Source organism: Oncorhynchus clarkii, chromosome 5 (genome assembly GCF_045791955.1).
Source record: "Oncorhynchus clarkii lewisi isolate Uvic-CL-2024 chromosome 5, UVic_Ocla_1.0, whole genome shotgun sequence".
Classification (NCBI taxonomy): Eukaryota; Metazoa; Chordata; class Actinopteri; order Salmoniformes; family Salmonidae; genus Oncorhynchus; species Oncorhynchus clarkii.
The window spans coordinates 87413305-87436538 of NC_092151.1; the positions used below are offsets into that span (position 1 = coordinate 87413305).

The 23234-nt window shown below is 44.9% G+C and overlaps 1 protein-coding gene across 1 annotated transcript in view; it reads left to right on the forward strand.

Annotated features, from left to right (window-relative positions):
- LOC139409507 (hemicentin 1) overlaps positions 1 to 23234 on the forward strand; it is a 242956-nt gene that overhangs the window by 76750 nt on the left and 142972 nt on the right. Inside the window, exons 7-11 of the mRNA XM_071154768.1 lie at positions 13286 to 13406; positions 13734 to 14012; positions 16040 to 16184; positions 16465 to 16586; positions 20093 to 20362. Of these exons, the coding sequence (XP_071010869.1) occupies positions 13286 to 13406; positions 13734 to 14012; positions 16040 to 16184; positions 16465 to 16586; positions 20093 to 20362 (937 nt within the window). The remainder of the gene's footprint in view (positions 1 to 13285; positions 13407 to 13733; positions 14013 to 16039; positions 16185 to 16464; positions 16587 to 20092; positions 20363 to 23234) is intronic.

The window sequence follows — 23234 nt, forward strand, 5'->3', positions numbered from 1 at the left end:
CCGGATCAGTGTTTCAAGATGTCCCTCTGAGAATACTGGGGATGTTTTCAGATCAGAGTTGGATTCATAGCTGATGAGAGCTGACCAACTGAAGGTGTGAAGATCAGCCTCCAAACAAGCCAGTGGAAGGCACTTAAAAAACACATAATTAACCTGAGTTCTTTGTCTTTCTCTCTGGTGGACCCACCCTGACACTGGTTGCTAACAGGATAGTTATTACAGTATTCACCTTAATTCAGGCAATCCAAGGGGCAACCCTTAATAAGGACCCCTGGGGATATATTAGTTGAGTGTAGCACTGTCAGGGTCTCACTGCATCCCAAATGGAGCCAGGGCTCTGGTCTAAAGTACTGCACTATAAAGACAATAGGGTCAAATCTGATAAATATGTCTATGTGACCAATCAACAATTTGATTTGATGTGGGATTTAGCCCGGCACTGCCATGGCTTCCCCTCCCAAGGATGTGTCCATTCCAGGGGCAATCTGTCCTGCTGGGGTAGGAGTAGTCTGTCCTGCTGGGGTAGGGGCAATCAGTCCTGCTGTGGTAGGAGCAGTCTGTCCTGCTGAGGAAGGGGCAATCAGTCCTGCTGTGGTAGGGGCAATCTATCCGTCTGGGGTAGGGGCAATCTGTCCTGATGGGGTAGGGGCAATCTGTCCTGCTGGGGTAGGGGCAATCTGTCCTGCTAGGTTAGGGGCAATCTGTCCTGCTGGGGTAGGGGCAGTCTGTCCTGATGGGGTAGGGGCAATCTGTCCTGCTGGGGTAGGGGCAATCTGTCCTGCTGGGGTAGGGGTAATCTGTCCTGCTGGGGTAGGGACAATCTGTCCTGCTGGGGTAGGGGCAATCTATCCGTCTGGGGTAGGGGCAATCTGTCCTGATGGGGTAGGGGCAATCTGTCCTGCTGGGGTAGGGGCAATCTGTCCTGCTAGGTTAGGGGCAATCTGTCCTGCTGGGGTAGGGGCAGTCTGTCCTGATGGGGTAGGGGCAATCTGTCCTGCTGGGGTAGGGGTAATCTGTCCTGCTGGGGTAGGGGCAATCTGTCCTGCTGGGGTAGGGGCAATCTGTCCTGCTGGGGTAGGGGCAATATGTCCTGCTGGGGTAGGGGCAGTCTATCCTACTGGGATAGGGGCAGGGGCTGTGTGTGATGGGGAAGGGGCTGTGTGTGATGGGGTAGGGGTTGTGTGTGATGAGGCAGGGTTAGGGACTGTGTGTGATGGGGTAGGGGCTGTGTGATGAGGTAGGATTTGTGTGTGATGGGGTAGGGGCTGTGTGTGATTGGGTAGGGGCTGTGTGTGATGGGGTAGGGGCTGTGTGTGATGGGGTAGGGGCTGTGTGTGATTGGTTGGGGCTGTGTGTGATGGGGTAGGGGCTGTGTGTGATGGGGTTGGGGCTGTGTGTGATGGGGTAGGGTTTGTGTGTGATGGGGTAGGGGCTGTGTGTGATGGGATAGGGGCTGTGTGTGATTGGGTAGGGGTTGGGGCTGTGTGTGATGGGGTTGGGGCTGTAGCTGTGTGTGATGGGGTAGGGGCTGTGTGTGTTGAGGAAGGTGCTGATTTCATATATAGTGTGGGGCAAAAAAGTATTTAGTCAGCCACTAATTGTGCAAGGCCTGTAATTTTCATCATAGGTACACTTCAACTATGACAGACAAAATGAGAAAAAAAATGGTGGAAAATAAGTATTTGGTCAATAACAAAAGTTTATCTCAATAGTTTGTTATATACCCTTTGTTGGCAATGACAGAGGTCAAACGTTTTCTGTAAGTCTTCACAAGGTTTTCACACACTGTTGCTGGTATTTTGACCCATTCCTCCATGCAGATCTCCTCTAGAGCAGTGATGTTTTGGGGCTGTTGCTGGGCAACACGGACTTTCAACTCCCTCCAAAGATTTTCTATGGGGTTGAGATCTGGAGACTGGCTAGGCCACTCCAGGACCTTGAAATGCTTCTTACGAAGCCACTCCTTCGTTGCCCGGGTGGTGTGTTTGGGATCATTGTCATGCTGAAAGACCCAGCCACGTTTCATCTTCAATGCCCTTGCTGATGGAAGGAGGTTTTCACTCAAAATCTCACGATACATGGCCCCATTCACTCTTTCCTTTACACGGATCAGTCGTCCTGGTCCCTTTGCAGAAAAACAGCCCCAAAGCATGATGTTTCCACCCCCATGCTTCACAGTAGGTATGGTGTTCTTTGGATGCAACTCAGCATTCTTTGTCCTCCAAACACGACGAGTTGAGTTTTTACCAAAAAGTTATATTTTGGTTTCATCTGACCATATGACATTCTCCCAATCTTCTTCTGGATCATCCAAATGCTCCTACAAATGCTTCTAAATCCTACAATGTGATTTTCTTTTTTTTTTGCCCCACTGTAGGCTCTATTATCTCCATTGTAACAGGTCTTTTTAAGAGTAATTCTCCCAGTTATGACCCCGTCGTCTGCCCACTAAGCCCTGCTGTGGCTCTGCCCAGTGTGTCGCTTTACAGCCACTATTAGGCCACTTTAACAGTCACTACGGGGATTGTGCTTTAAGGCATTTGCTTTGTGACATTCCCCATTGAGCTGGATATTGCCACCCACACACTCCTTTAAATGGCACCTGAATGGTGAAGACATTTGCCAGACTTGTACCTGCTCTCAATAGCCTTTGGTTTGGTTGGAGTGTGAGGAAGATGTATTGATGCATTGATATTCATCATGTTCTTGGAAGAGTAGTCAAGTCGTTTTCTTAATGGTTAGACAGTATATCAGTATATCTCTTTCTATAAGAGTTGTCATTGTTACTGATACTGACTAGACGACAGTGAACTCTTTTGATTGTAAAGGTGAGGATTTTCCCTGTTTCACCAACCTTTATTTCAATGTAATGACTAAGTGTTTATTTGAGGCCTGCTTCAAAGAGCTGCAGTATAATGAAGAGCCCATAACGCCAGCTCATCTTCTCCCTGATTATAGTACTCATGTTTGTCAAATTAAATCACCACTGACTGACTGACTGACAGACAAACTGAAAGATCAAGTTGTTGGGGAATTGTAGATGTTGCTATAAATCATCATAGGCATTTTTCAATGTCAGGGCTTGACAGATTGATACTCTTTCTCCCACTTCAGTCACTGTAAATGTCTTGTTTATACAAGTGGAAATCGCTGCCATACTTCCCTCCGTAGTCATAGTTCGCTCCAAGATCAACTTGGGGAACTCTGCTTTAAACAAATTGGCTGAAAATACAAAGTATTATTATTTTGATCCTCAGATGTTGCCCAAAGTACACAGTCTTGTTGGAAAATGGTGTTCAATTTGATGTAAATGTTTTGGCTTCTCTTGAATTGGAGACATGATCATAATCATTCTGGCACAGCCATCTTGGATCAACCATACCGGCACAGCCATCTTGGATCAACCATACCGGCACAGCCAACTTGGATCAACCATACCGGCACAGCCATCTTGGATCCACCATACCGGCACAGCCATCTTGGATCCACCATACCGGCACAGCCATCTTGGATCCACCACACCGGCACAGCCATCTTGGATCCACCATACCGGCACAGCCATCTTGGATCCACCATACCGGCACAGCCATCTTGGATCCACCATACCGGCACAGCCATCTTGGATCAACCATACCGGCACAGCCATCTTGGATCCACCATACCGGCACAGCCATCTTGGATCCACCATACCTGCACAGCCATCTTGGATCCACCATACCTGCACAGCCATCTTGGATCCACCATACCGGCACAGCCATCTTGGATCCACCATACCGGCACAGCCATCTTGGATCAACCATACCGGCACAGCCATCTTGGATCCACCATACCGGCACAGCCATCTTGGATCCACCATACCGGCACAGCCATCTTGGATCCACCATACCTGCACAGCCATCTTGGATCCACCATACCGGCACAGCCATCTTGGATCCACCATACCGGCACAGCCATTCTAAGCTTATCACATTGTTATGTTTTAACTTTAGAAACGGTCATAAAATATTTGAATAACTGGTGATGGCTTCAGCAGACCAAGTTTAGAGGCATCATCATGACACCCTGCTCCTAACCAGTGTTTAGTGACATCATCATGAAACCCTGCTCCTAACCAGTGTTTAGTGACATCATCATGAAACCCTGCTCCTAACCAGTGTTTAGTGACATCATCATGAAACCCTGCTCCTAACCAGTGTTTAGTGACATCATCATGAAACCCTGCTCCTAACCAGTGTTTAGTGACATCATCATGAAACCCTGCTCCTAACCAGTGTTTAGTGACATCATCATGAAACCCTGCTCCTAACCAGTGTTTAGTGACATCATCATGAAACCCTGCTCCTAACCAATGTTTAGGGACATCATCATGAAATCCTGCTCCTAACCAGTGTTTAGTGACATCATCATGAAACCCTGCTCCTAACCAGTGTTTAGTGACATCATCATGAAATCCTGCTCCTAACCAGTGTTTAGTGACATCATCATGAAACCCTGCTCCTAACCAGTGTTTAGTGACATCATCATGAAACCCTGCTCCTAACCAGTGTTTAGTGACATCATCATGAAACCCTGCTCCTAACCAGTGTTTAGTGACATCATCATCATGAAACCCTGCTCCTAACCAGTGTTTAGTGACATCATCATGAAACCCCTCTCCTAACCAGTGTTTAGTGACATCATCATGAAACCCTGCTCCTAACCAGTGTTTAGTGACATCATCATGACACCCTGCTCCTAACCAGTGTTTAGTGACATCATCATGAAACCCTGCTCCTAACCAGTGTTTAGTGACATCATCATGAAACCCTGCTTCTAACCAGTGTTTAGTGACATCATCATGACACCCTGCTCCTAACCAGTGTTTAGTGACATCATCATGAAATCCTGCTCCTAACCAGTGTTTAGTGACATCATCATGAAACCCTGCTCCTAACCAGTGTTTAGTGACATCATCATGAAACCCTGCTCCTAACCAGTGTTTAGTGACATCATCATGACACCCTGCTCCTAACCAGTGTTTAGTGACATCATCATGAAACCCTGCTCCTAACCAGTGTTTAGTGACATCATCATGAAACCCTGCTCCTAACCAGTGTTTAGTGACATCATCATGAAACCCTGCTCCTAACCAGTGTTTAGTGACATCATCATGAAACCCTGCTCCTAACCAGTGTTTAGTGACATCATCATGACACCCTGCTCCTAACCAGTGTTTAGTGACATCATCATGAAACCCTGCTCCTAACCAGTGTTTAGTGACATCATCATGAAACCCTGCTCCTAACCAGTGTTTAGTGACATCATCATGAAACCCTGCTCCTAACCAGTGTTTAGTGACATCATCATGAAACCCTGCTCCTAACCAGTGTTTAGTGACATCATCATGAAACCCTGCTCCTAACCAGTGTTTAGTGACATCATCATGAAACCCTGCTCCTAACCAGTGTTTAGTGACATCATCATGAAACCCTGCTCCTAACCAGTATTTAGTGACATCATCATGAAACCCTGCTCCTAACCAGTGTTTAGTGACATCATCATGAAATCCTGCTCCTAACCAGTGTTTAGTGACATCATCATGAAACCCTGCTCCTAACCAGTGTTTAGTGACATCATCATGAAATCCTGCTCCTAACCAGTGTTTAGTGACATCATCATGAAACCCTGCTCCTAACCAGTGTTTAGTGACATCATCATGAAACCCTGCTCCTAACCAGTGTTTAGTGACATCATCATGAAACCCTGCTCCTAACCAGTGTTTAGTGACATCATCATGAAACCCTGCTCCTAACCAGTGTTTAGTGACATCATCATGAAACCCCTCTCCTAACCAGTGTTTAGTGACATCATCATGAAACCCCGCTCCTAACCAGTGTTTAGTGACATCATCATGACTCCCTGCTCCTAACCAGTGTTTAGTGACATCATCATGAAATCCTGCTCCTAACCAGTGTTTAGTGACATCATCATGAAACCCTGCTCCTAACCAGTGTTTAGTGACATCATCATGAAACCCTGCTCCTAACCAGTGTTTAGTGACATCATCATGACACCCTGCTCCTAACCAGTGTTTAGTGACATCATCATGAAACCCTGCTCCTAACCAGTGTTTAGTGACATCATCATGAAACCCTGCTCCTAACCAGTGTTTAGTGACATCATCATGAAACCCTGCTCCTAACCAGTGTTTAGTGACATCATCATGAAACCCTGCTCCTAACCAGTGTTTAGTGACATCATCATGACACCCTGCTCCTAACCAGTGTTTAGTGACATCATCATGAAACCCTGCTCCTAACCAGTGTTTAGTGACATCATCATGAAACCCTGCTCCTAACCAGTGTTTAGTGACATCATCATGAAACCCTGCTCCTAACCAGTGTTTAGTGACATCATCATGAAACCCTGCTCCTAACCAGTGTTTAGTGACATCATCATGAAACCCTGCTCCTAACCAGTGTTTAGTGACATCATCATGAAACCCTGCTCCTAACCAGTGTTTAGTGACATCATCATGAAACCCTGCTCCTAACCAGTGTTTAGTGACATCATCATGAAACCCTGCTCCTAACCAGTGTTTAGTGACATCATCATGAAACCCTGCTCCTAACCAGTGTTTAGTGACATCATCATGAAACCCTGCTCCTAACCAGTGCTTAGTGACATCATCATGAAACCCTGCTCCTAACCAGTGTTTAGTGACATCATCATGAAACCCTGCTCCTAACCAGTGTTTAGTGACATCATCATGAAATCCTGCTCCTAACCAGTGTTTAGTGACATCATCATGAAACCCTGCTCCTAACCAGTGTTTAGTGACATCATCATGACACCCTGCTCCTAACCAGTGTTTAGTGACATCATCATGAAACCCTGCTCCTAACCAGTGTTTAGTGACATCATCATGAAACCCTGCTTCTAACCAGTGTTTAGTGACATCATCATGACACCCTGCTCCTAACCAGTGTTTAGTGACATCATCATGAAATCCTGCTCCTAACCAGTGTTTAGTGACATCATCATGAAACCCTGCTCCTAACCAGTGTTTAGTGACATCATCATGAAACCCTGCTCCTAACCAGTGTTTAGTGACATCATCATGACACCCTGCTCCTAACCAGTGTTTAGTGACATCATCATGAAACCCTGCTCCTAACCAGTGTTTAGTGACATCATCATGAAACCCTGCTCCTAACCAGTGTTTAGTGACATCATCATGAAACCCTGCTCCTAACCAGTGTTTAGTGACATCATCATGAAACCCTGCTCCTAACCAGTGTTTAGTGACATCATCATGACACCCTGCTCCTAACCAGTGTTTAGTGACATCATCATGAAACCCTGCTCCTAACCAGTGTTTAGTGACATCATCATGAAACCCTGCTCCTAACCAGTGTTTAGTGACATCATCATGAAACCCTGCTCCTAACCAGTGTTTAGTGACATCATCATGAAACCCTGCTCCTAACCAGTGTTTAGTGACATCATCATGAAACCCTGCTCCTAACCAGTGTTTAGTGACATCATCATGAAACCCTGCTCCTAACCAGTGTTTAGTGACATCATCATGAAACCCTGCTCCTAACCAGTATTTAGTGACATCATCATGAAACCCTGCTCCTAACCAGTGTTTAGTGACATCATCATGAAACCCTGCTCCTAACCAGTGTTTAGTGACATCATCATGACTCCCTGCTCCTAACCAGTGTTTAGTGACATCATCATGAAATCCTGCTCCTAACCAGTGTTTAGTGACATCATCATGAAACCCTGCTCCTAACCAGTGTTTAGTGACATCATCATGAAACCCTGCTCCTAACCAGTGTTTAGTGACATCATCATGACACCCTGCTCCTAACCAGTGTTTAGTGACATCATCATGAAACCCTGCTCCTAACCAGTGTTTAGTGACATCATCATGAAACCCTGCTCCTAACCAGTGTTTAGTGACATCATCATGAAACCCTGCTCCTAACCAGTGTTTAGTGACATCATCATGAAACCCTGCTCCTAACCAGTGTTTAGTGACATCATCATGACACCCTGCTCCTAACCAGTGTTTAGTGACATCATCATGAAACCCTGCTCCTAACCAGTGTTTAGTGACATCATCATGAAACCCTGCTTTTTATCAACTCTATTGTGATGGATTCTAAACTTGTCTTGTATGACACAAACCACTGTATACAGTAGGTTTAGGATACAGATGCAGACATTGTCATTGTGTGTGATCCCACATCCCAAACAACACTCCAATACAGTGTTATTCAAACTCTTTAAGCGGGGACCTATTTTTTTTGCCAGAATTTCAGGGGACACAATTTTTTCCCATAATAATCTATTGCGACCACACTACAAATCTAATGACACAACCTGAAAATCTGTACATTTAGATTTTAACAAAAAAATAACCTTCAATTCATTGATTTTCATCTCTTATCAAATAATATTTTTCAAATACGTTTGTATATTGTCCCATACAATAATCTGTACTCTTAATATTTTGCCTCCCCCCCAAAAAATACATATTTAGTCAGCCACCAATTGAATCCTACAGACGAAGAACCATATATGTGACATTTACAAAAAAAATGAGATATACATGAACAATCATTATTGGACACCCTTTTTCTATAGTGAACCGGTTTCACAAGCTTTCCACGCGCTAATTAACAATAATTTTAAATTTAAAGATAGGCTCTCGTGGAATAACCGTTTATGTGCACCACTCAGAATGGACGGACAAGCGCACAACCTTTCTGTTGCTGATGAAAATCGCAGAAATGTGGGAAAGAAACGTAAAACAAAACTAAAAGAATGGAAAGACAGGCAAAGGAAGATCTTACGGGATGCGGGAAAACCCTATACAAATCGTAAGGGTCAAGAAAAAAACTGGGAAAAGCTGTCCAAAAAAGGTATGTGGAAGAACCGTATATCAAACAATCAAGCTAGCTAGCTATAGAGTACAGTAACTAACATGTATGTTGTGGGTTGTCTAATTTGTAACTATAGAGAAAACATATTAGCTAAAGTTCGTTGGCTACTAACTCATTCATTATCGTTACAAATGTTATTGCTAGATTATAGAAGAAACATAGCTAGCTACTTTTTCTCCGTCCACCGGATGATTCGACATGGCTACAGTAGCTAGTTACACTGTATCCTGCAGGGAAGAGCGTGTTCCACGACGTGCAGAAAGGAGTGTGGAAAGTGACTGATGAGCGCAAGCGGCATCTGTTCAACAGTTTCTACACTGCCCCATACGAGAAACAACAAGCGTTGATTCTCTCCGGCTTAGAACAGGTTAGAAATAAGACAAAACGCCTATTATTACAATAGCTATATTGAACACTTGCATAGTTTAACTTTGACAGTAATGATACGTACATTAACGTTAACTCTAAAAGTGCTGTGTTACACAATGGTGCAATACAAACTCATTCTCTGTATAGATTGGGAGTGTTTTGTAGTTCTATGGTATGTTCACATTGAGGGCTTCATTTTAAATGAGACTAAGATTTCATGACTCAACTTTTAAGAAAAGTCATCATTGCTAAAGTTGATAGACCACCTTTAAATGAACCTCCATACAAATGAATGAACTGCATATTGCATTTAAGTTATTTACATGAAGGGCGTCTGTACTTGAAAGTACTTAAAACATCATATCAGGTGTTAAAACAGGACATCTTACAAGAGTCATGCAAAATGTCACACTGTTCTTCCACAAACTGAAATCATCACTGGAGATATACTGTTCTTCCACATTCTAAAAATTAAAACGGCAATAAAAAAAATATTTTTTGAAATAACAAATAAATATAAATTGTTGTTGGAAGATATGGGTATGGTGAATTATTTGTCAACCATAAAACACCTAATGTGGTACACACAATTAATAATATAAAAATAACTGATTATCTTAAAATGGAAAAATTGTCACATATATGGTTCTTCGTCTGTAGGATTCAATTGTGCAAGTTCTCCCACTTAAAAAGATGAGAGAGGCCTGTAATTTTCATCATAGTTACACTTCAACTATGACAGACAAAATGAAAAAAAAATCCAGAAAATCACATTGTAGGATTTTTTATGAATTTATTTGCAAATTATGGTGGAAAATAAGTATTTGGTCAATAACAAAAGTTTATCTCAATACTTTGTTATATACCCTTTGTTGGCAATGACAGAGGTCAAACGTTTTCTGTAAGTCTTCACAAGGTTTTCACACACTGTTGCTGGTATTTTGGCCCATTCCTCCATGCAGATCTCCTCTAGAGCAGTGATGTTTTGGGGCTGTTGCTGGGCAACACGGACTTTCAACTCCCTCCAAAGATTTTCTATATGGTTGAGATCTGGAGACTGTCTAGGCCACTCCAGGACCTTGAAATGCTTCTTACGAAGCCACTCCTTCGTTGCCCGGGTGGTGTGTTTGGGATCATTGTCATGCTGAAAGACCCAGCCACGTTTCATCTTCAATGCCCTTGCTGATGGAAGGAGGTTTTCACTCAAAATCTCACGATACATGGCCCCATTCATTTTTTCCTTTACACGGATCAGTCGTCCTGGTCCCTTTGCAGAAAAACAGCCCCAAAGCATGATGTTTCCACCCCCATGCTTCACAGTAGGTATGGTGTTCTTTGGATGCAACTCAGCATTCTTTGTCTTCCAAACACGACAAGTTGAGTTTTTACCAAAAAGTTATATTTTTGTTTCATCTGACCATATGACATTCTCCCAATCTTCTTCTGGATCATCCAAATGTTCTCTAGCAAACTTCAGACGGGCCTGGACATGTACTGGCTTAAGCAGGGGGGACACGTCTGGCACTGCAGGATTTGAGTCCCTGTAGTGTGTTACTGATGGTAGGCTTTGTTACTTTGGTCTCAGCTCTCTGCAGGTCATTCACTAGGTCCCCCCGTGTGGTTCTGGGATTTTTGCTCACCGTTCTTGTGATCATTTTGACCCCACGTGGTGAGATCTTGCGTGGAGCCCCAGATCGAGGGAGATTATCAGTGGTCTTGTATGTCTTCCATTTCCTAATAATTGCTCCCACAGTTGATTTCTTCAAACCAAGCTGCTTACCTATTTCAGATTCAGTCTTCCCAGCCTGGTGCAGGTCTACAATTTTGTTTCTGGTGTCCTTTGACAGCTCTTTGGTCTTGGCTATAGTGGAATTTGGAGTGTGACTGTTTGAGGTTGTGGACAGGTGTCTTTTATACTGATAACAAGTTCAAACAGGTGCCATTAATACAGGTAACGAGTGGAGGACAGAGGAGCCTCTTAAAGAAGAAGTTACAGGTCTGTGAGAGCTAGAAATCTTGCTTGTTTGTAGGTGACCAAATACTTATTTTCCACCATCATTTGCAAATAAATTCATAAAAAATCCTACAATGTGATTTTCTGGATTTTTTTTCTCGTTTTGTCTGTCATAGTTGAAGTGTAACTATGATGAAAATTACAGGCCTCTCTCATCTTTTTAAGTGGGAGAACTTGCACAATTGGTGGCTGACTAAATACTTTTTTGCACCACTGTATACTACCGTTCGAATGTTTTGAGGTCACTTAGAAAGGCCCTTGTTTTCCATGAAAACATACATGAAATGAGTTTCGAAATGAATAGGAAATACAGTCAAGACATTGACAAGGTAATATGTAATGATTTCTATTTGAAATAATAATTGTGTCCTTCAAATTTAGCTTTCGTCAAAGAATCCTCTAGTTGCAGCAATTACAGCCTTGCAGACCTTTGGCATTCTAGTTGTCAATTTGTTGAGGTAATCTGAAGTGTTTTCAGCGCATGCTTCCTGAAGCACCTCGCACAAGTTGGATTGGCTTGATGAGCACTTCTTACGTACCATACGGTCAAGTCCACAGGGTATGGTATGGCATTGCAAAATGTAGGGATAGCCTTCCTTCTTCAAGATCCCTTTTACCCTGTACAAATCTCCCACTTTACCATCACCAAAGCACCCCAAGACCATCACATTGTCTCCACTGTGCTTGACAGACGGCATCTTTTCATTTTTTCTGCGCCTCACGAATGTTCTTCTTTGTGATCTGAACACCTCAAACTTAGATTTGTCTGTCCATAACACTTTTTTCTAATCTTCCTCTGTCCAGTGTCTGTGTTCTTTAGCCCATCTTAATCTTTTCTTTTTATTGGCCAGTCTGAGATATGGCTTTTTCTTTGCAACTCTGTCTAGAAGGCCAGCATCCCGGAGTCACCTCTTCACTGTTGACGTTGAGACTGGTGTTTTGCGGGTACTATTTAATGAAGCTGCCAGTTGAGGACTTTGAGGTGTCTGTTTCTCAAACTAGTCAGTCTAATGTACTTGTCCTCTTGCTCAATTGTGCACTGGGGCCTCCCACTCCTCATTAAATTCTGGTTAGCGCCAGTTTGCACTGTTCTGTGAAGGGAGTAGTGCACAGCGTTGTACGAGATCTTCAGTTTCTTGGCAATTTCTTACCTGGAATAGCCTTCAATTCTCAGAACAAGAATAGACTGACGAGTTTCAGAAGAAAGTTATTTTCTCTGGTCATTTTGAGCCTGTAATCGAACCCACAAATGCTGATGCTCCAGATACTCAACTAGTCTAAAGAAGGCCACTTTTATTGCTTCTTTAATCAGACCAAGAGTTTTCAGCTGTGCTAACATAATTGCAAAAGGGTTTTCTAATAATCAATTAGCCTTTTAAAATTATAAACTTGGATTAGCTAACACAACGTCGATAGGCTGATGGGGTGGCAGGTAACCTAATGGTTAGAGTGTTGGACTAGTAACCGAACGGTTCCAAGATCGAATCCCTGAGGAGACAAGGTAAAAATCTGTCGTTCTGCCCCCGAACAAGTCAGTTAACTCACTGGTCCTAGGCCGTCATTGAAAATAGGAATTTGTTCTTAACTGACTTGCCTAGTTAAATTTAAAAAAATGTGCCATTGGAACACAGGAGTGATGTTTGCTGATGATGGGCCTCTGTACACCTATGTAGATATTCCATTCCAGCTACAATAGTCATTTACAACATTAACAATGTCTGCACTGTATTTCTGATCAATTTAATGTTATTTTAATGGACAAAACATTTGATTTTCTTTCAAAAACAATGACATTTCTAAGTTTTATTTATTCATTAAAAAAAAAAAAATTATGTGACCCCAAACCTTTGAACGGTATGGTGTATATAGAGATTTTAGCGACCCCACTGCAGCACCCCACTGCTCTAATATAATCTAATCTGACCTAAGATGATTCTAACCTTTGACCTATTTCCCTACTCTCTAGACGTCTAGCGAGGGCAGACACTCAGTCCGGATCTCAGGAGTCAGCACCATCGACTTCCGGGCCGGATTTTCCAGGAAGCCCACTCTGGACTTCAAGATGACCTCCAGCCGGCCAGTTCAAGGTCAGTAAGATCACGTGACCCACATTGTACCATCACACACCTGCTCCTTTAGTTTGACTGGAAATGGTGGGATGTTACCTTTTGGAAAAATAGCTATCTTTTGTGAGCTTTACCTTAGCTTAATTTCATGTTTAAGTTTCAAGGATATTTGGTATTAGTTTTTTCAAATTATTTGGAGATTTATGAATCTGACAAATTTGACACTATTCTTATCATCCTCTTGTTGCCGTCTCCTAACCTCCCCCTTTCTCCCCCTTTCTCCCCCATCCCCCTCCCTCCCTCCCTACCTCCCTCCCTCTATCCTAACCTCCCTTCCTCCCTCTCCAGGTATCGCCACTTACATCCTGCTGAACACCACAGGGCTGTCCCATCCGGCGCGAGCTGATAGGCTGGAGCTTGTATCAATCACAGGCGGTGTGATTAAGACTCTCCCAGTGCGGTACTATCCAAACGCTGGGACGGGAAGTCCCCTGACAGGAACCATCTGGAACATCACAGAGTTTGTCCCGCCGAAAGAGGCCTTCTTCCTGCGGGTCACAGGTTATGACAAGGACGGCTTCCTGTTCCAGAGGGTCTCCAGTGTGTCCTTCTCCAGTATTGTTCCTGGTCAGTTACCTGGACTAACAGTGGTTTTGTCAGTGGCAAAGGGCTCTGGTCAAGTAGTACACAGTATAAGGAATTTGGGAGGCAGCCAGTGACCCCCCCCCCCACCCCCCAGTGACTCCTCCCCCCAGATATTTCAGTGTTTTCTTAGTGATTATTTTTAGCGAAGAGAAGAAAATATTTAATACAATTACAAATACAAATTGATGCAAATGAAGAGTTCCATCCATGAATACAAAGTTCGATAGCGATTGAGCAATTATCCATTAAACAAGTGGTTTAAGATAAATTCAATTGTATACAGTGCCTTGCGAAAGTATTCGGCCCCCTTGAACTTTGCGACCTTTTGCCACATTTCAGGCTTCAAACATAAAGATATAAAACTGTATTTTTTTGTGAAGAATCAACAACAAGTGGGACACAATCATGAAGTGGAACGACATTTATTGGATATTTCAAACTTTTTTAACAAATCAAAAGCTGAAAAATTGGGCGTGTAAAATTATTCAGCCCCCTTAAGTTAATACTTTGTAGCGCCACCTTTTGCTGCGCTTACAGCTGTAAGTCGCTTGGGGTATGTCTCTATCAGTTTTGCACATCGAGAGACTGAAATTTTTTCCCATTCCTCCTTGCAAAACAGCTCGAGCTCAGTGAGGTTGGATGGAGAGCATTTGTGAACAGCAGTTTTCAGTTCTTTCCACAGATTCTCGATTGGATTCAGGTCTGGACTTTGACTTGGCCATTCTAACACCTGGATATGTTTATTTTTGAACCATTCCATTGTAGATTTTGCTTTATGTTTTGGATCATTGTCTTGTTGGAAGACAAATCTCCGTCCCAGTCTCAGGTCTTTTGCAGACTCCATCAGGTTTTCTTCCAGAATGGTCCTGTATTTGGCTCCATCCATCTTCCCATCAATTTTAACCATCTTCCCTGTCCCTGCTGAAGAAAAGCAGGCCCAAACCATGATGCTGCCACCACCATGTTTGACAGTGGGGATGGTGTGTTCAGCTGTGTTGCTTTTACGCCAAACATAACGTTTTGCATTGTTGCCAAAAAGTTCAATTTTGGTTTCATCTGACCAGAGCACCTTCTTCCACATGTTTGGTGTGTCTCCCAGGTGGCTTGTGGCAAACTTTAAATGACACTTTTTATGGATATCTTTAAGAAATGGCTTTCTTCTTGCCACTCTTCCATAAAGGCCAGATACGACTGATTGTTGTCCTATGGACAGAGTCTCCCACCTCAGCTGTAGATCTCTGCAGTTCATCCAGAGTGATCATGGGCCTCTTGGCTACATCTCTGATCAGTCTTCTCCTTGTATGAGCTGAAAGTTTAGAGGGACGCCCAGGTCTTGGTAGATTTGCAGTGGTCTGATACTCCTTCCATTTCAATATTATCGCTTGCACAGTGCTCCTTGGGATGTTTAAAGCTTGGGAAATATTTTTGTATCCAAATCCGGCTTTAAACTTCTTCACAACAGTATCTCGGACCTGCCTGGTGTGTTCCTTGTTCTTCATGATGCTCTCTGCGCTTTTAACGGACCTCTGAGACTATCACGGTGCAGGTGCATTTATACGGAGACTTGATTACACACAGGTGGATTGTATTTATCATCATAAGTCATTTAGGTCAACATTGGATCATTCAGAGATCCTCACTGAACTTCTGGATAGAGTTTGCTGCACTGAAAGTAAAGGGGCTGAATAATTTTGCACGCCCAATTTTTCAGTTTTTGATTTGTTAAAAAAGTTTGAAACATCCAATAAATGTCGTTCCGCTTCATGATTGTGTCCCACTTGTTGTTGATTCTTCACAAAAAAATACAGTTTTATATCTTTATGTTTGAAGCCTGAAATGTGGCAAAAGGTCGCAAAGTTCAAGGGGGCCGAATACTTTCGCAAGGCACTGTATTTCCCACTGGATAGTTTTAGGATAGGGTTCCCAATGTTAGTACATGTTCTGGATGTTAACAATAACAATGTCTGTCCGTTCTTGCCCTACCCTGTCCCACCCCTAACCCCTGCCAGATGCACCTAAGGTTGTGATGCCCCCCACCACCCCGGGGTACTACCTGCAGAGAGGGACCATCTCCTGCCAGGTAGACAGCCTCCTCCCCTTCACCCTGCGCTTCACCAGGGAGGGGAAAAGCCTGGGTGTCGATCAGCTCTTCAGGTAATATAGGACAGTATTTGGGAGGAAGGGGAGGGGAGAGGAGAGGGAGACGAAGGAGGGGAGGGGAGAAGAAGAGGGAGGATAAATGGAAGCCTGTGAAATGAATGGCGTTTCCAATACAGTCTGAAGGCATTCAATAAGCATCATATTATTAGCTAGATAGTGGGCTCCTAGTTTTACACACATCATCCAAACTCTAATATCTCCCTGTTCTAGATCTTAAATCACATCATGGCACAGTACAGTATGTGAATGTTTTGTGTCTCTGTCCCTTTGGCAGGGAGTCAGCCAATGCATTGTGGGAGCTGGCCCAGGTGACTCTGACGGATGAGGGCTTCTACGAGTGCATCGCCATCAGCAACGCTGGGACAGGACACGCCCGAACCTTCCTGGATGTCTCAGGTAGGACCACCCCCTGACCCCTGACCCATACCGCTCTGTCATCTCTATGGCAACACAGGCCAAGTCAGTGCACGCCAAGTAGAAAGGTCTGGGAACCAAAAACGACATACCTGACAACCTCTTACTCTCAGAACTACATATCTGACTCCCTCTTACTCTCAGAACTACATATCTGACTCCCTCTTACTCTCAGAACTACATATCTGACTCCATCTTACTCTCAGAACTACATATCTGACTCCTTCTTACTCTCAGAACTACATATCTGACTCCATCATACTCTCAGAACTACATATCTGACTCCCTCTTACTCTCAGAACTACATATCTGACTCCCTCTTACTCTCAGAACTACATATCTGACTCCATCTTACTCTCAGAACTACATATCTGACTCCATCTTACTCTCAGAACTACATATCTGACTCCTTCTTACTCTCAGAACTACATATCTGACTCCATCTTACTCTCAGAACTACATATCTGACTCCTTCTTACTCTCAGAACTACATATCTGACTCCATCATACTCTCAGAACTACATATCTGACTCCATCATACTCTCAGAACTACATATCTGACTCCATCATACTCTCAGAACTACATATCTGACTCCATCATACTCTCAGAACTACATATCTGACTCCATCATACTCTCAGAACTACATATCTGACTCCCTCTTACTCTCAGAACTACATATCTGACTCCTTCTTACTCTCAGAACTACATATCTGACTCCATCATACTCTCAGAACTACATATCTGACTCCATCATACTCTCAGAACTACATATCTGACTCAATCATACTCTCAGAACTACATATCTGACTCCCTCTTACTCTCAGAACTACATATCTGACTCCTTCTTACTCTCAGAACTACATATCTGACTCCATCATACTCTCAGAACTACATATCTGACTCCATCATACTCTCAGAACTACATATCTGACTCCATCTTACTCTCAGAACTACATATCTGACTCCATCATACTCTCAGAACTACATATCTGACTCCATCATACTCTCAGAACTACATATCTGACTCCATCTTACTCTCAGAACCAGAACTTTCACTGGAGTCATGATCCCGCCACATGATGTTTGGAGTGTTGATTCGACTGGATAAAAAATAAATAAATAAATGTCCCTCCCACTTCTAAAACCAAAGTTACGCCCCTACTCCATCTTACTCTCAGGTCCCCAGGGTATAGGACACTTGAGTATTAACCAATTAGCCTTGGTATGGTTAGATACCGCCCACCTAAAGAAGTGAGTCTATACATTACAATACATTACATGTGGAAACATTAAGTAGTGGTGTATAATGGAACCCACAATAAGTATTTTGCTCAGTTGGGGGTTGTATGATTACCCTACACAAACACTCATTCAAACACACACACACACACACACACACACACACACACACACACACACACACACACACACACACACACACACACACACACACACACACACACACACACACACACACAGCAGTGGGGATGGATTCCTGAAGTGAAATGTAGCGGTAAGTGAAGCAGGTTTACTTCATGCTCATTGGGACAGAGCCGGTGATGATGTACGGCTACAAACCAAGCCCCAGGGGACGTGGGTTTGGCTTTTATAGGGCTCAGGGTTAGTGTGTGTTCATCCTGTACCCTGTGGGCCCTGGTCAAAACTAGTGCACTATATAGGGCCCTGGTCAAAACTAGTGCACTACATAGGGAATAGGGTGCCATTTGGGACTCAGCATGGGGGAGAACCTTGCTCTCAGTCTGACCTCTGTCTATGCCTCATAGGCCTCTGGCCATGGGCCATGGTTATGCATGATATGTAAGATAATGTAGCGCAGAGTTATGGGCCATGGTTATGCATGATATGTAAGGTAATGTAGCACAGAGTTATGGGCCATGGTTATGCATGATATGTAAGATAATGTAGCACAGCATTATGGGTCATGGTTATGCATGATATGTCTCATGTAGGTAATGTTGCATAGCTTTATGGACCATAGTTTCAAACCATTTTATATTTACTATGTATTACATCAGAAGGCAACGTTTACCATTATTATAACTAAGAACTAGAAACATTGCCTGGGGACCTTTCTCTCACTCTCTCTCTCTCTCTGGCGACGAACATGTAGCGAGGGCCAGCCGACTAGAGCATACAGGTCACAGTGGTGGGTGGTATAAGGTGCTTTAGTAACAAAACGGATGGCACTGTGATAAACTGCATCCAGTTTGCTGAGTAGAGTATTGGAAGCTATTTTGTAGATGACATCGCCGAAGTCGAGGATCGGTAGGATAGTCAGTTTTACTAGGGTAAGTTTGGCGGCGTGAGTGAAGGAGGCTTTGTTGCGAAATAGAAAGCCGACTCTAGATTTGATTTTGGATTGGAGATGTTTGATATGAGTCTGGAAGGAGAGTTTGCAGTCTAGCCAGACACCTAGGTACTTATAGATGTCCACATATTCTAGGTCGGAACCATCCACGGTGGTGATGCTAGTCGGGCGTGTGGGTGCAGGCAGCGAACGGTTAAAAAGCATGCATTTGGTTTTACTAGCATTTAAGAGCAGTTGGAGGCCACGGAAGGAGTGTTGTATGGCATTGAAGCTCGTTTGGAGGTTAGATAGCACAGTGTCCAAGGAAGGGCCAGAAGTATACAGAATGGTGTCGTCTGCGTAGAGGTGGATCAGGGAATCGCCCGCAGCAAGAGCAACATCATTGATATATACAGAGAAAAGAGTCGGCCCGAGAATTGAACCCTGTGGTACCCCCATAGAGACTGCCAGAGGACCGGACAACATGCCCTTTGATTTCTTATGATTTGGTTGGCCAATTCGTTGATATATATGTTGAACAGGGTGGCGCTCGAGCTCCCCTCCCTCCCTCCCTCCCTCCCTCCCTCCCTCCCTCCCTCCCTCCCTCCCTCCCTCCCTCCCTCCCTCCCACTGCTCTGGCTTGGTTTTGTCCCAGAGCCAGTGATGTTATAAACAGGGTGACCATTTCACCCGTATTTCATTTCACCCGTGGAACACAGGTCAGAGCTCCTTCCCCTTTTTCCTCCTCCCCTCCTCCCCTTCCCCCTGTTTTTCCATGCATATTTTTGGTAAACCTCTTAGAGATGATTGACGACAGGCCCTATGAAGCTGAGCAGTACAGGGGTAAAGGTTGTTTGCGGCTCAATGTTTTTGGAGAATCTCTCTCTTTCTATCTGTCTCCCTCCCTTATCATTGTCTCTCTTTCTGTCTATCTCCCCTCTCTCTGTCTCTCTTTCTGTCTATCTCCCTCCCTTCTCTCTCTCTGTCTCTCTTTCTGTCTATCTCCCTCCCTCCCTTCTCTCTCTCTGTCTCTCTTTCTGTCTATCTCCCTTCTCTCTGTCTCTCGCTCCCTGTCTACCCCCATCCGTCTCTCTGTCTCTCTGTCTCTCTGTCTCTCTCTCTCTCTCTCTCTCTCTCTCTCTCTCTCTCTCTCTCTCTCGCTCTCTCTCTCTCCACAGAGCCCCCTCCAGCAATCACAGTGGGCGGTAATGTGACAGCGACTCCAGGTTCCAGTGCTGTTCTGACCTGCCATGTGGCCAGTACGGTCCAGTTCAACCTGACCTGGCACAGAGGGGGTGTGGACGCCCGGCTAGACCCCCGCCGGCGCCCCCTGGCCAACCTCTCACTGGACATAAACTCCATTGGCCCCGACGACGCCGGCTGGTACGAGTGTGTCGCCACCAACGAGGGAGGAGTTTCAATCGAACGCATCTACCTCATCGTGCAAGGTGTGTGTGTATTTCTCTGTGTGTGTGTGTAAGCTTGCAAATGTTTTTGTCCGTGTGTTTGTGTATGCATGTGTACATTTATGTGTGTATGTGTGTCTCACTCCTCTCCACACTGTGTTAGTTGGACTGGAGTATGTCTGCGGGTTCAGATTTACACCCCTTGGGAATGGGGCTCTGGGCAACACAACCTCCCTGCTCCCAAACACAGACCCCTCTCCCTGCTCCCAAACACAGACCCCTCTCCCTGCTCCCAAACACAGACCCCTCTCCCTGCTCCCAAACACAGACCCCTCTCCCTGCTCTCAAACACAGACCCCTCTCCCTGCTCCCAAACACAGACCCCTCTCCCTGCTCCCAAACACAGACCCCTCTCCCTGCCCCCAAACACAGACCCCTCTCCCTGCTCCCAAACACAGACCCCTCTCCCTGCTCCCAAACACAGACCTCTCTCCCTGCTCCCAAACACAGACCCCTCTCCCTGCTCCCAAACACAGACCCCTCTCCCTGCTCCCAAACACAGACCCCTCTCCCTGCCCCCAAACACAGACCCCTCTCCCTGCTCCCAAACACAGACCCCTCTCCCTGCTCCCAAACACAGACCCCTCTCCCTGCTCCCAAACACAGACCCCTCTCCCTGCTCCCAAACACAGACCTCTCTCCCTGCTCCCAAACACAGACCCCTCTCCCTGCTCCCAAACACAGACCCCTCTCCCTGTTCCCAAACACAGACCCCTCTCCCTGCCCCCAAACACAGACCCCTCTCCCCACTCCCCAAACACAGACCCCTCTCCCCACTCCCCAAACACAGACCCCTCTCCTTGCTCCCAAACACAGACCCCTCCTCGCTGCCAAACACAGACCCCTCTCCCCACTCCCTAACACATTCCCCACTCCCCACTCCCCAACACAGCCCCCTCTCCCCAACACAGTCCCCTTTACCAAACACAGTCCCCTTTACCCAACACAGTCCCCATTCCCCAACACAGTCCCTCTCCCTGCTCCAAACACAGTCCCCTCTCCCCAACACAGTCCCCTCTCCCCACTCCTACCACAGTCCCCTCCCCCCACTCCCCAACACAGTCGCCGCTCCCCAACACAGTCCCCACTCCCCAACACAGTCCCCTCTCCCCAACACAGTCCCCTCTCCCTGCTCCCAAACACAGACCCCTCTCCCCACGCCCCAACACAGTCCCCTGTGTTCTAGAACAGGCAGAATGTTTCAGAAGTGTTCCACTGTGTTCTAGAACAAGCAGAATGTGTCAGAAGTGTTCTACTGTGTTCTAGGACAGCCAGGATGTGTCAGAAGTGTTCCACTGTGTTCTAGGACAGGCAGAATGTTTCAGAAGGGTTCCACTGTGTTCTAGAACAGAACAAATTTGACAGAAGTGTTCCACTGTGTTCTAGGACAGCCAGAATTGATCAGACGTGTTCCATAATGTTCTAGAAGAGGCTAAATGTGTCAGAGGTGTTCCACTGTGTTCTATGACAGGGGGAATATGTCAGAAGTGTTCCGCTGTGTTCTAGGATAGGCAGAATGTGTCAGAAGTGTTCCACTGTATTCTAGAACAGGCAGAATGTGTCAGAAGTGTTCCACTCTGTTCTAGGACAGGCAGAATGTGTCAGAAGTGTTCCACTGTGTTCTAGAACAGAACGAATTTGACAGAAGTCTTCCACTGTGTTCTAGAACAGCCAGAATTGATCAGACGTGTTCCATAATGTTCTAGAAGAGGCAGAATGTTTCAGAAGTGTTCCACTGTGTTCTAGGACAGGCAGAATGTGTCAGAGGTGTTCCACTGTGTTCTGGAACAAGCAGAATGTGTCAGAAGTGTTCCACTGTGTTCTCGGACAGGCAAAATGTGTCAGAAGGGTTCCACTGTGTTCTAGGACAGGCAGAATGTGTCAGAGGTGATCCACTGTGTTTTTAGAAGAGGCAGAATGTTTCAGAAGGGTTCCACTGCGTTCTAGAACAGAAATAAGGTGTCAGAAGTGTTCCACTGTGTTCTAGGACAGGGATAATATGTCAGAAGTGTTCCACTGTGTTCTAGAACAGAAAGAATTTGACAGAAGTGTTCCACTGTGTTCGAGGACAGGTAGAATGTGTCAGAAGGGTTCCACTGTGTACTAGGACAGCCAGAATTGATCAGACGTGTTCCATAATGTTCTAGAAGAGGCAGAATGTTTCAAAGTGTTCCACTGTGTTCTAGGACAGGCAGAATGTGTCAGAAATATTCCACTGTGTTCTAGAACAGAAAGAATGTGACAGAAATGTTCCACTGTGTTCTAGGACAGGTGGAAAGTGTCGGAGGTGTTCCACTGTTTTCTAGGACAGGCAGAATGTGTCAGAAGTATTCCACTGTGTTCTAGAACAGAAAGAATGTGACAGAAATGTTCCACTGTGTTCTAGGACAGGTAGAAAGTGTCGGAAGTGTTCCACTGTTTTCTAGAACAGCCAGAATTGATCAGACGTGTTCCATAATGTTCTAGGACAGGCAGAATGTGTCAGAAGTATTCCACTGTGTTCTAGAACAAGCAGAATGTGTCAGAAGTGTTCCACTGTGTTCCTGGACAGGCAGAATGTGTCAGAAGAGTTCCTCTTTGTTTTAGGACAACCAGAATGTGTCAGAAGTGTTCCACTGTGTTCTACAACAGGCAGAATGTGTCAGAAGGGTTACACTGTGTTCTAGAACAGGCAGAAAGTATCAGAAGTGTTCCACTGTGTTCTAGGAAAGGTAGAATGTGTCAGAAGTGTTCCACTGTGTTCTAGGACAGCCTAAATGTATCAGATGTGTTCCACTATGTTCTAGGACAGGCAGAATGTGTCAGAAGTGATCTAAAGTGTTTTAGACGAGGCCAAATGTTTCAGAAGGGTACC